At 42.4% G+C, this 16443-nt stretch overlaps 1 protein-coding gene across 5 annotated transcripts in view; it reads right to left on the bottom strand.

Moving 5' to 3' along the window:
* Positions 1 to 10436, bottom strand: part of dennd1a (DENN/MADD domain containing 1A) — an 81410-nt gene extending 70974 nt beyond the window's left edge. For all 5 annotated transcript variants that reach the window (XM_029253186.1, XM_029253188.1, XM_029253187.1 and 2 more), the window contains exons 1-2: positions 10288 to 10436; positions 5544 to 5608 (exon numbers count right to left, since the gene is read on the bottom strand). In XM_029253186.1, the coding sequence (XP_029109019.1) occupies positions 5544 to 5608; positions 10288 to 10304 (82 nt within the window). In that variant the 5' untranslated portion in view covers positions 10305 to 10436. The remainder of the gene's footprint in view (positions 1 to 5543; positions 5609 to 10287) is intronic.
* Positions 10437 to 16443: the final 6007 nt, after the last annotated feature.

Raw genomic sequence — 16443 nt, 5'->3', positions numbered from 1 at the left:
GGCAGCGCTGAGCAAGCAGAGTGTAGAACGTGTGGACACACCTACACACGGACACACACACCAGGGCCTTCACTAATGCCTCCAACATCCATCACACTGCATGGCCAAGGGTGCAGGTCAGGAAAGAGAGGGTTAAAGGTCACAAGGAGAGCTGACACACCGCTGGTATTCCCCACTCCTCCAAAACTACTGCAAACAAACCCTCAAGAGCACAGCCAGCCATACATTCCTTGTACATAAAAATCATTTTGTGCTGTGTGTATAAAAAACAATTCTAGTGTTGCTAGATTCGCTGTGTTGCTGTTCCACTCTGTTTTTCTACATTGTAATAATATAATTATAATCGGGGCAATTGCAGCTGTAGCTTGGGGGGGTAGTAGTTAGAGCTGTCATCTTTCAATCCAAGCATCCAGGTTCAAATCCCACTCCAGCTACAGGACTCTTTATCAAAGTACTTATCCAAAACTGATACAGTAAAAATGACCTTGTGGATCACTGTATGTTGCCTCGTGTACAACTGTCACACTAAGATGCTTTGGAGAAAATTTTCAGACGACAAATCAATTTTAATTTTCATTCTGATCATCATGACCTTGATATGAAACGGGTCGACTGAGTTCAGAGCCCACTTTGACACACCTGTACAACGGACATGTGCATGTCTGAAGCGTTCACACCTTCTGCCAGCAAACAGTACAAAGGAGTGCGCGGTGCAGCAGGGGCCGATTCACATGTAAATGCGAGACTCTTTGCGCCGACTCTCATTAACTCTGCATGAGTTAATGGCCTCCCCGCTAACAAAGATTTATCCAACCCTTTCACTGCTGAGGCCACATTTGGGAGGAGAAAACATGGCTGAGGGGTTTGGGCCCCCAGGGGTCCTTACAGTAAAACCTCTTCAGCGGGCAGCACAATCTACAGCATCGCTAATCCGGCCAGCAGATGTTGGAAAGGGCTGTTGCTCTTACAGGGAAGATGAAGGATGGCATGGGGAGTGGGAAAGAAGGATAAAAACACGTTTTGTTGTTTGTTGCTCTGGCGCAGGAAACACAAAGTCTCGCCAATAAGAAGTCCCAGAAAGGAGGAGTGAGCAGTGGGATGAACAGTACTGGACAAGCTATCCCAATGTTAACATCTGCCAGAAGGAGCAATGTTACAGCCCTCAACCTCAAAGTCCAAAATGAAGGGAGCAGATCTGCTTTGAAAACTGTTAAAGCCTTAAGAAGAACAAATTCTGAAAAACAATTAATTTTATTGTAATGACTTAACATTCCCAGCAGCTTTTGTTTCAATTGCCCTTAGTTTGAACGAGTAAATACCATATGTCAAGTGCCACATTTCCTGTCTCAAATGCACAGAGAAGGCACGTTCCCTGGAGACAGCATTGAAATCTTAAGACGTTTAAACGGAAGCAGTTTTCAGAATCACAGTATCCATCCCAGCTTCAAGTACCACTAATACGGATCTGCATCAAGTGCTTGAAAAATACAACGCAAGTTTGCCTGCACTTTGATAAAATGCACAAGATAACACACAGTCAGGCCAACAGCAACAGTTCCCTGCTTCATAACACAAAAAGTGTGTGTTATACTGAAAAGATGTGTACTTAGGTTATTCTTTCCATAAAAACTAAAGGAAAATGTTAGTGTGAACCAAATGTTGCCATTTTTCTTATGCTAAATATAATTTTCAATCTTGACCCAAAACCATAAAAAAAACAATTACCAGTTATTTTTAAACATTTTTTTTTTTTTTTTTTACAGTGAAAAGAAATTTTAGAATGCTGCAGGTACATTATCACTGCACAGGGAACTGAACACAGTAGTTGTAGGAAGCAAAAACAAACATGATTGTAAAAGATATGCACCATTTCCTTATTTTAGAAAGTTAGCATTGTAAATTTTGTACTATATACAGTATAGTATTTATATGAATTTGACATTCATGATATACTGTCACTTTAAATAAGCAACCCTCTCTCACTTCGTAATGAATTCGATCTGGATGTTTGTATACCAGTACGGTATTCCCTTCAAAAACAGTTTTTATGGTATAAAAGGTATCTTTAAGCAATTTTTGGTTTTTTTTGTAAATTATTATTTTAAATGAGTTCTGTTAATCTATACACTTGTCGGCAGTATTTTAGTGTCTCCCACAGCAAGACAAATACCAATGTCTCTGAAGGAATGCATAACAGGGGCAATCTGTGGATTAACATTTCAGCCTGACTTTCAATTATTACTTTTGTTGCGCTGCATGTGTAGCGACCGCTAAAGTACCGAGGTAACGCCCAGTCTCCGGCAATCTTCATAAAACATGGATGGAAAGAAGGTGCCAAAACCTGCAACTTGACTAACCGCCACCATTCACTATTCATTTACTACTTATTTACTATTTATTGTCCTTGTATTTATTTTTACTTGCCTTTTTGTACTTATTTTACTTATTAGCAACACATCCTTGTCTAAGTACGTGTTTGTTCAAATATGTTTGTTCATGTCGGTTCACGTCTAACACGAGCCTCATCGCAAGCATTTCAGTGCCCAGTGAATCCAGTGTAACTGTGCAAATGACAAATAAACGACTCGACCCTGACGCCACCTTATCAGGACAAAGAGGCTCAGGTTTGCCGTTACAGCCCTACAGGCCATAAGGGAAAGGTCACTTTAAAAGGCTGTAACCTTCTACCAACAAAAGCAGTTCCTTAACCACTACCCTTCCTTAAGCTTCAGTCATCTGACTGGATTTTACCTACACAATACAGAGATTTTTTTCCCATTTACCTTTGGACAGACACTGTGAATATATGGTAATGCAATGACTAAGGAATGTGGCTTAAGACATTTTTACCCCTTGTCGTCAGAGGACATTCTTTTAGGCATAGAACAGTATTACATCTTTACGTAGACACAAACAAAATAGACGACCTGCAAACCGTTAGCGCTCTCAGGACTTTGGTGGGCAAAAAGCAAAGGAGCCGCGGTCAGTCCGAATTAATAAAAACAAGTCAGCCAGGCCTGTGTTGTCAAACAGTCAGAGTATGACATCATCACAATAGCGTTCATGAAAAAAATTATTGGCTCACCATCATAATTTTCCCACCATCATCTACGTGCAACACAAAATTCTTTCACAGAGCAACTGCTGAGGTTAATCCAATAATCGGAGACTTTTGTTTTGACTTTACATCTAAGCGCACATGTAAGGGAGTGGGGGTAGTTTTTTTATTAAAAAAAAAAAAAAAAAAAAAAAACTCAAAACATCGCAACAGTCCTACAAGTGACATCCGAGTAACTATCAGCGAGGTGCAACTTAATCCAGCTTCCTCATCGTTCTAAGTGGCGTCTGGCCTACTGTTTGCTTACACAGCACGGATGTCATGACGCAGAGTCCCCTCCGCAATCTGCCCGGTCAGTTACTCATAGCAATCGCTTAGCAACTGAGCTGCAGGCAGACGTCTTGTGCAGAAAAGCGCGCCATTGGTTGGGAATATTCCACAACGTTTCACCAAACGATAACCTTCTTAAGACGCATTTTCATAGCGAAGGCCCTCAGCTGAAACGTATGTGCAAGAACATAACCTCAGCTCACACACCACAGCCCCCTCGTGGGCTTAGCTGTGTACAGTACGGTATGCTGAGAACGGACATGCTGCAACACGCTAGCAGTAACACTTGAGTACATAAACATCCAGCTGGTTTCTCAGTCGCCCTCTGCAAATGTGTTAAATTTAACAGCAAAGATATATATTTATTTTATATGAGTCCAATGAGATTATGTATAAAAGACAAAAGGCGAGTCTCCAGGTACAGCGCTTGGCAATTTGCGTCCCTTGCAAGGAGTGTAAAACACGGCGAGGATTCACGGCAGGACTTCACGCCAACATTTCTGGGCACTGTGAGCGAACTGGGAGGAAACTGCGAGGAGCTGCCAGCTGCTGCCTGAGCTGCGTTTTTAGAGGCGTATTTGCGTTTCAGACATTCTGATCCATAATCTAACACAGCGGAATGTTTACTTCACCTGCCTGATATATTTTTTTTAAATGATGTTCAAATCAAGTGCCTTCTTCCAAGAACTCAACTGGGAGCCTCATATCTCTTAATATGATCGACTTGCACGGCTTGGAGACGGTAAATGGCACAGTGGTCAAGCCTATACTCTTTAAATCTGAAGGACCTGGGTTCGAACCCCTGCGCCTACTGTAGGAACCTTTGATCAGCACTCTGAGTTGCTATGAATAAAAGTCTCGCTGGAATGAATTAATAGTAATTTTGGTCATCTTAATTGGTTAACAACAGTCCACAATCACTGAACAACTAAATACTGAACAGTTTTTCAACATTTAATTACAGTAATCAACCCTAATTAAGACGCAAGAGCATACAAACATTGCAAGTCACTAAACAACGGTTATTACTGTATTGTAATAATAATAATAATGCCTATGAGGGTCTGAGGTCTGCAAGCTCATTTTAACAGCAATTCAAGAAGCATTAGAGGACCACAGTGGGCCAGAGAAACCCCATGATGTCCCCCCTGCTACCACCCCTCTGCTACCGGCTGCTCACCCTCAGTATCACTGTAGCTTTGACCTGTGACCCCCAAGGCCCTGTGGGAATGACAACAGCACAGCCGCCTGTAAGCTGATATCATAAACATGCATCTCCTTCACACACCCCACGGGTGCTACGGGGAAAGGGGGGGGGGTGACATCTCTCTTACTTATTTTAAGACACACACGTGAAGGAAGCTAGCTGTTTGAGGTGAGATATGCACTTGTGTTCCCTGGCCAAAAACCTAGATGGGCCTCCAAGCACTATCTTTGAAATGCTCATTTTCTTAAACCTGCTGCAATCCGTCGACCCAGCCATTAAGATTTGATTAATAAAATCTCAAAATTGGGTCTTGTACTGCGATGTACGAAACTCGTTGATGGGGTTAACACCCCTGTTCCGTAACACCAACCCAAAGACTGTGCCCCAAAAACACACCCCAGGACTGCAGTAAAGGACATGGACCTTGAAACAGAGCCAAATCAGCAGCCAAAAAGCAACCAAAAACCCAAGGCTTATGTTCTAAAAATAGCCGTGACACGCAGATGCCTCCTCGGCCAAAAAGACCTTCTAGGTAGAGGAAGGCAGAGTTCTCCTGGGATGGCCCGGGACAGAGAGGGACAGCGCTAATTACAGACAGAGTAGCGCCCCCTGGCCTTCACGATACCAGCTCCTGCGTTCACCTGAGGAACATCTCACTCCTCAAAAAGTGTGTCATGTATCCGCCCCACCTAACCCTGGGGAGGCTTCTCATGTCTTGTGTACGAAACCAAAGTGTTCTACAGTGTGACCTCATTGCTTCGAATCTGCCAGGAGACCCAAGTCCCTTTAATGCCAATAAAGATAAATACAATAAAAGCTAAATGAATAAATGTAACTGTTGACCAAATACTGTGTGCAAAACTGAGATATACATTAGTACACCAAAAATAATAAATGCTTGTTTATTAGACTTAGCAGGAACTGCCGACAGAGGCACAGGTCACTTACTGGAGCCTGTTTTTCCTGGGTGCATCACCTCCACGTACACATCGAAGGTCGACTCCGGGTTCTCCCTGAAATAGAGGGGTCAGAGGTCAAAGGTGCTGAGCAATAGCATATTGCAAGCATGATTACAAAACCATAAACGTTAAGTTGTAATAAAATCCTATTACAAAGAGTGACAAGTTCCCAAAACGCAATGTTTGCAACAAGCCCAAAGTCGCATACGTTTTAATATTTTTTTTTTAGTTTTATATTTTTATCCTTTCTTCTAAGTGGAGAGGGCTGCTTCATTCAAGGTGGCAAATTACTTTAATTCCACTATCGACTTTACAAATGTACCTGCCACTCATTTTTTTTGTCATGCCAGAATAGTTCCCTTTTAAATTTAGTTTCCTCCAAATGGTTCTCCGACTTCGTTTCTTTTTCCTTACGGGCATTTTACACCTGTATTTTACACCTGCATTTTATACCATCTTCTATGAGATCTACGTCGCTTTGGAGAAAAGCATCTGCTAAATGAATAAATGTAAATGTAATGGAAATGTATAGCGCTGTTATGTTTTGTTGCGCTCTGCGGATATTTAGCGTGTGACGCGCTGTGTTTACGAGGTAATGATATTGCACACGGAAACAGTGAGTGGAAGGTCCTTTCAGAGAAAGAATGATAAAAACAGCCGATTCATGGGAGCTGAAGGGTTGGAGATGGGATTTAAGAAACCCTGTGTTCATTAATGTCTCCGGTTTGCCTCCGCTTGCACATTTCACACAGTCCTCCAAACTTTTACCAGTCAGCTGCTGTAACCTGGTACTCTATAATCTTATGTAAGTAAGTGCGTCCATATTATATTAGCAGGGCCCTGTTGTGTAGCAAATGGTTATTTCTAAATCAATTTACATTGCTTACCACTTTCCCATTTAATTTCACCCATTTAAAGAGCTGATTAACTTAAAACAATCACATCAACTACTGTGAGCATAATGAGAGTACTATTTTTCCTGAGAATCTGTACAGAAATTGAATTCCTGTAAAACAAAGTCAATTTAAATGGGGAAAGTACATAATGCATTTGAAACTCCCCCCCCCCCCACCAAACATGCAAAATTCTTCCCTTATCTTTTAAACGTGAATAAAATCTAATTCAGATCCAAGCCCAGAACATTAAAACTGCCCTAGACACCTTTAAATCCAGGTTAAAGACCTATATGTTAAAAACTGAACACACCACACACCTCTGTGCTTCCTTTTCAGTCCCCTTTCCCCCTTATCATTTAATGTACTTTTATTTTCCTTTTGTGTGTTCTCCTTTTATTCTTTTGTTTCAATGATACTGAGTAGTGCTGGTGCCTTAGCACTCTTGGGATGCGAGTCTGAATCCAGCTCAGCCTGGGAAGACTTCCCCTATGACTGTGGGTTTCCTTCGCACGCTCTGGTTTCTTTCCACAGTTCAAATACATTAACATTTATTTGTCTAGTTGAGGCTTTTCGCCAGAATAACTTGCTATGTTGGCCTATCTACTGATTTATCCATTTATACAGCTAGGTAATTTTTCAAAGGTACCACTAAAGAAGGTAAAAGGTCTGCCACTGGAGAGTATGACTGTGCTGTAATGGACTGGCACCTTGTCAGGGTATGCCCTGCTGTGCTCCGAAAAACCACCAAAACCCTGCACAAGCAGTAAAATATAATGGATTCTGTTGTTTTTTTTATTGATGTATTTTTAATGATGTTATTTATTTTGTGGTTTCATTCTGTGTGTTAAGTGATGTTATTTTGTAAAAGCTGACATTTATCGCAAACTGCTTTAGGGCTATAAGCAATGTATCTTTCTTCCACAATGCAAAGGGCTTTGAGATCCTGCTTTTAAATGTGCCTTATAAAAAAAGACGACAAATACCATGTTATAACATTAGAAGGAAATTCTATTCTGATTACTGTAATCACTCACAACGCTTTTAACCCCTCTATAGAGATCTTCTTGTAAAATATCACATGCAATGAAAATAAATTAAATCACACTGACATACAGACACCTTTCAAGAGAATTCTGTTCTGAAATGTGTTTATCGCCTCAAGAACTGAATTGATAAGCAAGACTTTCCACCGTCTTTTCAGTTTATAGCACATTTTACTTTGTTTTAAGGCTTAATATCATTAGAGATGATAAAGAATCAAAAGAGTTTTAAGGAATGCTTCCCAGCTGGCAGGTGGATATGATACAGCAGGGATGTGCATGAACAGCCAGACCCTACATGGGATGAAGCTGCTCATCTCATGTTGAACTGAAATTTCTGTTCTCATAAGGTGTTTCTCTGAAGTGTGAGTTGAGAGTTTGTTGTGGAGATTGTAGAGAACAAATTCCCTTTGCTCATAAACTGGAACTCTACTGAAAGGAGAGTTCATGATTAAAGGGAAGCCCGTACATAAAACTTATGTTTGGTTTTACTTCCTTTGTTCGCTAGTAACTTTGAGGGCTTAAACTTTGTTGTGAAACTCATCATTGGTGGTATATCATATCCTTTGTGTGTTTCCAGGACATTATCACCCAGATCCACTGCACACCTCCACCAAGAATTTGAACCTGCAATAATGTAGTAACCAAGCTATATCCTTAACAGGGCAGCACGGTGGCACAGCGAGTAGCGTTGCTGTTTCACAGCGCCTGGGTGGTGCGAGAGGACGTGGGTTCGATCCCTGCTCAGTCTGTGTGGAGTCTGCATGTTCTCCCCGTATCTGTGTGGGTTTCCTCTGAGTGCTCTGGTTTCCTCCCACAGTCCAAAGACATGCTGGTCAGGTTCACCCATAGTGTGTGTGACAGAGAGAGTGTGTTCCACTGATGTATGGATGAGTGACTTGACCCAGTATAAGTAGTGTATCTAGCAGTGTAAGTCACCTTGGTGAATAAGGTGTGTGGGCTGATAACACTACATAGAATCCATTGGAAGTCACTTTGGAGAAAAGTGTTGGCTAAATAAATAAATGTAACTACACCAATAGGTCTCCTTGGGGCAAAAAAAATTACTGTCTACTTCTGCTTAAAGACTCAGTGACATTGCTCTGGCTTCATCTTGTTCATATGATCTATAACAAACAAGAGAGTTACAGTGAATGTAGCAACAAGTGTCAGCACGCAGGCTGCTGCTTCCTAAACTTCCCCAAACACGCAAGACATTTTTCTGCTGTTTGCCACATGCTTATTCGAGAGACTAGCACGGCTTAGAATTTCACTGTTTATCCGTTTACACGAAAGGATATTTACTGGGGTTGTTTAAGCTAATTATTCTGTTAAAAGGAACAGAGGCTGTGATTAGATGGTGGAAAGTTCACACACAGGACTGCTAGAACCCACCTCCTTCACATGAGCGTTACAAAGCCTGGTACCAACCAGATCACAAAAACAACCTGTTTTCCTAGATTCAGTGTTCAGCAGCAAATGTGGGTTTGCTGCACCATGGGTTGTACCTTTCTCCAGCAGGTGGCATAGTGGTGAGAGCTGTGGCCTTGAAATCAAAAACTTTCTAATCTGCACTCCTACTGCAATACCCATATTCAAAGTACTTAGCCTGAACTGATATAGTAAAAATTATCCAGTTGTATAAATGAGAGAATCTTTTCAATAAGTCTCCTGTATAAACCCCAACACTAAGTCAGCTAAACTAAATAAGTGACAATTAAAAGACAGCTTCCTGTACACACTGTACAGCCAAAACGTTGTCCCTAACATAGTCACGAAAAGACTGATCCAATACACACTGTCCCTGATAAACTGTGTGTTGAGGCGGTGTACCACCAGTACACTTTCTCCGATACACTGCATCCCAGATACACTTTGTCACCAAAACACTGCGTCCGTGATGCGCTGTCACCAAAAGTGTCCCTAACACACTGCGTCACCAAAACACTGTGTCTCTGATGCACTGTGTGACTAAAATGCTGCCCCTGATTCAGTGTCCCTGAAACACTGTGTCACCAATACACTTTCCCTGACAGTGTTCCAGATACACCGCGTTACCAAAACACTGTGTCCCTGAAACACAATGCACCAATACTGTCCCTGATCGTGTCCCAGGTACAGTGTAGAATTAAAAGTGTCCCTGATGCACTGTGTGACTAAAATACTGCCCCTGATTCACTATGTCCCTGATACATTGTGCCACCAACACACTTTCCCTGAGACACTGTGTCCCACATACACTGTGTCACCAAAACACTATGCCTCAAATCCACTGCCACTAAAACAGTGTGCTGATGCACTGTTACCAATGAATGTCCCAGGTACATTTACCACACTACTGTACTGTCAATGAAACACTACCAGCAGAAAAACAGAAACACCAAGAGAGTAAACAGTGTGTAATTCAGGCTTGTTACAGACACACAGTTAAGCTGGAACACATCCTCGAAAAAATGAACCCCCTCTCACACTCTCACTCTCACTCTCACTCTCACACACACACACACACACACACACACACACACACACACAACGCCGGTTCCCACTCTCTGCTCTCCACCGCTCTTTGACTCTGTCTGTAATGAAAACCATTTGATACTCATGATATATTGTTGGCGCCACGACACCACAGGACACGAAACACACACAGTAACACAGTTCAGTTGTGTTGTGCAGTAAACAAGAGAAGTGCTTTCGCTCGCAACAAGTCCGGGCCTTTTTCGTTTCGCGGAGCCGGGAGTGCCCTAACAGCGCGCCTTCTCTGAAGAACGGGCAGCCAAGCAATATAGAACCTTACTTGATCCGAGAACCCATTTTCGGTGTTCGTGGGAGCCGAGGTTCTAGTCGGAGATGAGGGGCGTGGACCGGCTCTTCCAGCGTTATCTGTCCAACACCCCGTCAGACAGTCCGAGCGAACGCCATGGTCTCCATGCGCAGATCACTGCAGCGTCGACGAACCACTGCACTGTGGGTAATGTAGTTTGCCGCGAATGTGAATTGTGGCCGCCAGGGCGGATGGGGTTAATTTTGGACTACATTAACCAAAAAGCCGCTGTGCGAAGCCGGGGGAATCGCGTGATGCTCTCGGAGCGCTTCGGAAAGGTGTCCTAGAAAACCCGTCCGCCCGTTAACTCGTTATCCACTGCGAGTATCTGCAATAAACGGAGGCTGTTGCGAATCGTGCAGTTCCCTACAATATTATCGAGTTTGATCTGTTGTCAACACGTTGGAACAGAAGTTTGGTTGCGCCGTGTACGCTGGAAATTATTATATGTAATGTTTAAATTATGTATTGTACAAGTCAAGTCCAAGGATGTTGTAAACTAACTACTCTCAATTTTGTCTTATTATTTCTGCTGTCAGGTTACAACATCATAAGTGTCACGTACCAAACAGAGTTTCATGTGAGTCCACAACTATGTTAAAATCAAACTAGGTAATAATCAGTAAATCTTCCACTACATTTTGCATTCTTTGTGTAAATCACATGTAATACATGATGAGGATACATGATCATGATGTGTTATAACTAGAATCTCATGATTGCAGATCATGGTGCTTATGAAATGCTTACAAAATGTAATTCGGCAAAATGTGCACTTTATGATAAAGTTTATCAAAGTCCCATTGTCTGTGAGGTAAACCAGGTCGAAGTCGGAATTTACTACAGTACAGTATTGCAACATTCGAGATCGTTCCGCACACAATGCCATATACGTGGCGATTTAACGATGTCGGTGCCTCGTTATTTTTATGGGAAATAAGTACCATAAAATGCTTCCTTCATCCATCCAACAATTTTCAATAGCACGATCGACAAATTGTTTAAACCCGACGCTACAGTAATCACTCCTCGCGCAAACAGCCATTGATTTGTTTATAACCCGAGACCACCCACAAAGTACTAAACTAGCTCATTTTGTGGATTTTGGGACCGGTCCGTATTGTGTGAAGTTGTAACAAGAAGCCATTCCCTTTATACACTTTTTTACCTGTATTCTATACATAGCAGGGAAAATCGGACGTACATGATCGATCAGTCGTGCGAAAAATGCCATGCCATGGTGGTAAAAACATAGTTAGGCGTCAAGAGGTTGGGAGAAGCTGTCAAACCTAAAGTTAAAACAAGTCTAACCCCCCCCTCAAATCTCTCTATAACTTTCATGACCGCTGCTGCTAATATTTTTGTTGCCCCCAACCCCTTGAGAAGTTGTCACATCACATGGTTTTCCACAAATGGATAACTTTTGTGCTTCATGCGTGATTCGCTGTTTCTTGCATAATAATCCATCAACATCGTTCAGATGTTGTCACCTTGGTGAATAAGGTGTGCGCGGGCTGATAACACTACATAGAGTTCATTGGAAGTTGCTTTGGAGAAAAGCCTCTGCTGAATAAATAAATGTAGAGGACGAGGTGCCACCCTTCCCCCCACGTGACAAGTGACACGCGCCGCCCTCAGTAGCGCACAAACTGCCGCTGCTGTCTGCATTCAGATTCCCCTCATCGAGCTATTGCATTCGCATGACATAATCTACATAAGTACAGGCCTGACAGGCTGACTCATAGTATAGATATATATTTGCATCATAGTGTATGGCAGCGGGCTTGACAGGTCCTGCTCTCCGGTGGGTCTGGGGTTCGAGTCCCGCTTGGGGTGCCTTGCGATGGACTGGCGTCCCGTCCAGGGTGTGTTCCCTCGCGCCCTGTGTTGCCGGGTTAGGCCGCGACCCGCTTGGGACAAGTGGTTTCATACAGAGTGTGTGCCTGTACGTGTACCAAGAATTATGATCCTACACATACCGGGGAGGGATGTGTCCCCACAATGTCCCGGCAAGTCCCACGTCTCCCCCAGTATCCATGCAAAACTCTTCTTGGGTATTTTTTTGCTCAGTTTTTTGGTCCTCACAAGTTGCTAAGCCTCTGAATATAAGAAGACATTAGAGATCTGGGTTGAAATGAGTAATTAAATGCATGTCACTTCATTAGTGAATCTGTCCACTGAAGGGTCTCTTCATGTCTTCCTCTTTCCTTCCCCTGTTCCTCCTCTTCCTGATCTTCCTCCACTTTCCCTGATCCTTGTCTCCTGTTTTCCCCGCCTGTTTCCCACTCCTTCTCCTTTTCCGAAATGTACATTTATTAATTTAACTGCAAAGCCACTTACAATGTTAATGTTACAATTACCCATTTATACAGCTGGGTAATTTAGGGTAAGTGTCTTGCTCAAGGGTACTACAGCCAGAAGTGGGGATCGAACCTGCGACCTTTGGATTAAATTAAAGGCAAAACTTCCTCCCTTTTCTCCTGTTTCCCCGCCCTTTTTCCCCTCTGTTTCCTTCTTTTTTTCCTGCTGTTTTCCTGACCTCACTCCTTCTGATTTCCTTGTTTTCGCTACCTTCCCCTTTTCTGTGCTAATCCGAGATGAACTACAACCAACCCATTTTACATGGAACCGGTTCTCGGGAGAAGAAGGTGGACGCACGAGCGGTCAGAAGGGTGGGGTCGGGGGGCAGTTGATCGTGCGTCGCGAGCTCGCAATGTGATCGCCGCTTGTCGCTTGATGGAACTGTCACTGGAGTGATTGTATGAAAATAAAACGAGGAGGGATTGCCACACCACGGGATGGAATCGAGGAAGAATCTATATGTGATTAGGTGTCTCGCGCTGCGGAATGGGGAGGGTCGGGGGGGGTGGTCAGAGCGCATTCCTGTACGGTGAAGGAACAAGTCGTGCGCGTGACCTCCTTCAAGAAGAACTGATATGGCATATTCTTGTATGATCTTAAAGGTGGAGGTGCATGGGACACTTACAAGCCAAGCGTACCATGAAGACAGGTAACAAACCGCGCGCACATGATGATGGGCTGCTGTGTATCCACAGGTGTTGTTTCATCTAGACCCCCCGTGAAGGTCTCGGGTGTAGTAGGGTAAAGTACTGTAAAGCAAAGGGATAGTCCCGCACAATATCATATTTCATACACGCCTCGAGACAAACCCTGCGACGCAATGTTTAATGCATAAGGTCGACATTATCCCGCGAAGAAGATGTGGATAATAAATATGCATTTATTCAATTAAGGGTATTACACTGGGCTTCATTTACATACGGATTCGGGATCTCAGCGAAGCTCCTAGTAGTCCTGATGTAAAATATGAGTTGTCTGCGCTGTGTGATGTTCCGATCGAATCCGTGGTACAAAATGCCCTTTAAGTACATTATATAAACGCACAACTACCTGTCTAGTCATACGGCACAATATAGGTTTGAAGCAGTGAAATAAATTAAATAAATTTAGAAAGAATTTCAACTGTATTTTTTTTACCCGTTATTATTGTTTCTATTAACTGATCGTTTTTATTCTAGCTTTTCTATTATTGATCCTTGGAATTAATGATGCATATTCTTTACAAAAAATGAACAATATGACATTGCTTAATGAGAAGGGTGGCCTGCTGTCTCCTGTCCTGTTGGCTGTGTGTGCTCAAGTCAGCAGCGCTTTCCCCTCTCCGTGCTGTCCATCCCTGCGCTCGTGTGTGTTCCAGATCGTAGCAATAAAACTCGGATTTAATAAAAATATCTGTCTTTCTTCTTGGGCCTTTGATATCTCTCACTCCATCAGACCGTCTTTAGTGTTTTTTTTTTTTTTTTAAATTCAGTGTCATTAACCAGTCCATCTGAATTGTCCTAAGGATGTCAGTGACGCACTGCAAGAAGCCGATGATAACGTTAATAATACAGTTAATAATACTGCTAATAATACAGTTAATAGTCTGTGTATCAATGCACAAACTCATGTGTCAGAAGAATGAAGCTGAATGAACTTGCGAGCCCCGGTCGTGTGGTAACGTTTCTTGGCTTGTACTTTTCTTGACATGATGATCATCATGGACCCGGTTTTACTCCTTCTCCATTCCGCGCGCTCTCAGCGGAACGCGTGAAAGTGAGTGTCACGAGAGACACGCAAATACACACATTGCTGGGTAAGCAGCGACGGGTAACACAAGTTTTCACTGCGCAAAATGCCTCGTTTTAACGGGCCAAGGCTTGGAGTTCATTTCTGTGGATCCGCGCAGCACGCGCAAGCGAGGTGAGAGCCGCCCCCCGGTCCCGTGCACGAGGCATCCCGGGTCCGAAAGTCACTATACTCTCCTGCAAATCTATACACACCCACAAAGCACACTCCTCGCAGTGTTTTTCACTCCAGACAGCCATGCTTGGCGCCTGATGGGATGGCACACTGTATACTGTCAGCTAGGGGCCAGCAGGTGGCGCAGTGGTTAGAGTCCAATTAAATGTTTCCGCTGTAGTACCGTTGATCAAGGTACTTACTCTGAACTGAACCAGTAAAAATTACCCACATGTCTAAGTGCGCAACTCAGCGTTGCGATCACTTGCAAAAAAAAAACTGTCATCGTGACCCCACAATGAAATATTATAAATTAATGTGATTGACACGTTAGTACTCTTAGACGTGAAGTACAGGAGCAATTCATTATATTGGTCACAAAAGAGGAATAATTTAAGGATGATTAAAACCGACCTCGGTCTGTGGGGCGGTAAGGGACACAAAAATACATGTGGTAATGTTTGTATAATAATGTACACATAGTACTACATGTATAATTAGACACGATCATGCTAATCGTGTAACCCACAATTGTGGTGACCTTTAGTAATTTGTGGAGATAAATGCAACATATATACATGTACATTGAAAGACTGCTTCTCGTTGAATCACTATTTCGTGGTAAAACAAGGGGACACAAGGGCTTCACGTGCTTTGAAGCAGCACTATATACTGTATATATATATATATATATTATATATATGTATATATATATTATATATATATACAGTATACAGTACATATATACAGTATACAGTATATATATATATATAAAATGTACCTACACTATATATATATAGTAGGTACATTATATACATATGCAAAGAGCTGCAAATGGGTTGAATCTTTTGGGGATTTCTTCTTAGGAGAATTTTAATTCTGCAAATTGCTCAGATTGTAAGAATTTACACCCTACACATTTTGCGGACTATAAAACATCTGGATTTGGATGAGACTCACAGGGATGTTGTCCCAAAAGAGTCCCCCTGAATCCATCCCTTCTCATACATGTGGTTTGAATTTGGCGTCTGTTGCGCAATAAGATGCACCAAACGTCAACAAGCCAAAGACAGTTTTTTTTTTTTTTTCTTTTCTTTCCTCTTGGCTGAAAATAGTTATTGGCAAATTTAAAGACACGTCAAAAAAGATAACTGTATGTTTTGTATGGACATGTTTAAGTTCGGGAAAGATTCTTTGTACAAGTCTTGCAAAAACATTAAAGCACACGTGCATTTCTAGTAATACTTTTAAACGTTATTTTGCAGTTTAGAGACTGAATTTCGATATCACTATAATGTTTCTGCCACATTAAAATAATCCCTGGTAGAATATGTTAAGTGATGAATGAGGCAGTCAGTCACCATCTGTGAGGATGCTGCGCGGGTCCTGGAGGAGGGAGAGGAGGAGGCACCCCCCCCGTGGATCTCCTTAGGGCTCGTGGGGGGTGGGGTGGGATAAAGACACTAAATAAACTGGAGAAAGCACGACTTCTAGAAAAAAAAACATCCTTATACTATAAACACCATTCATTTAATGTTTGACACGTATGAAGCGTCCCGACTTCAAACAACACGAGAATAAATGCGAACCTATAACCTATAAACCTATAAAATGACCAGCATCTAAGAAATACACTTATTTAGCTGAAGCTTTCCTCCAAAGAGACTTATAATGCTCAGCTACTTAAAATTATTAAACCATTTAGAGAGCTGAGCAATTTTTACTGGAATAACTTAGTGCGTTGCTCAAGGGCACTACAGCAGGAGGTGGGATTCGAACCCGCGACCTAGTTCTAACCACTGTAGTACCAGTGTCACGTTCTTGGTG

The sequence above is a fragment of the Scleropages formosus genome, chromosome 6 (assembly GCF_900964775.1).
Source record: "Scleropages formosus chromosome 6, fSclFor1.1, whole genome shotgun sequence".
Classification (NCBI taxonomy): domain Eukaryota; kingdom Metazoa; phylum Chordata; class Actinopteri; order Osteoglossiformes; family Osteoglossidae; genus Scleropages; species Scleropages formosus.
Note: the sequence above shows the minus strand (reverse complement) of the source record. Positions and strands in the feature narration are given on the sequence as shown.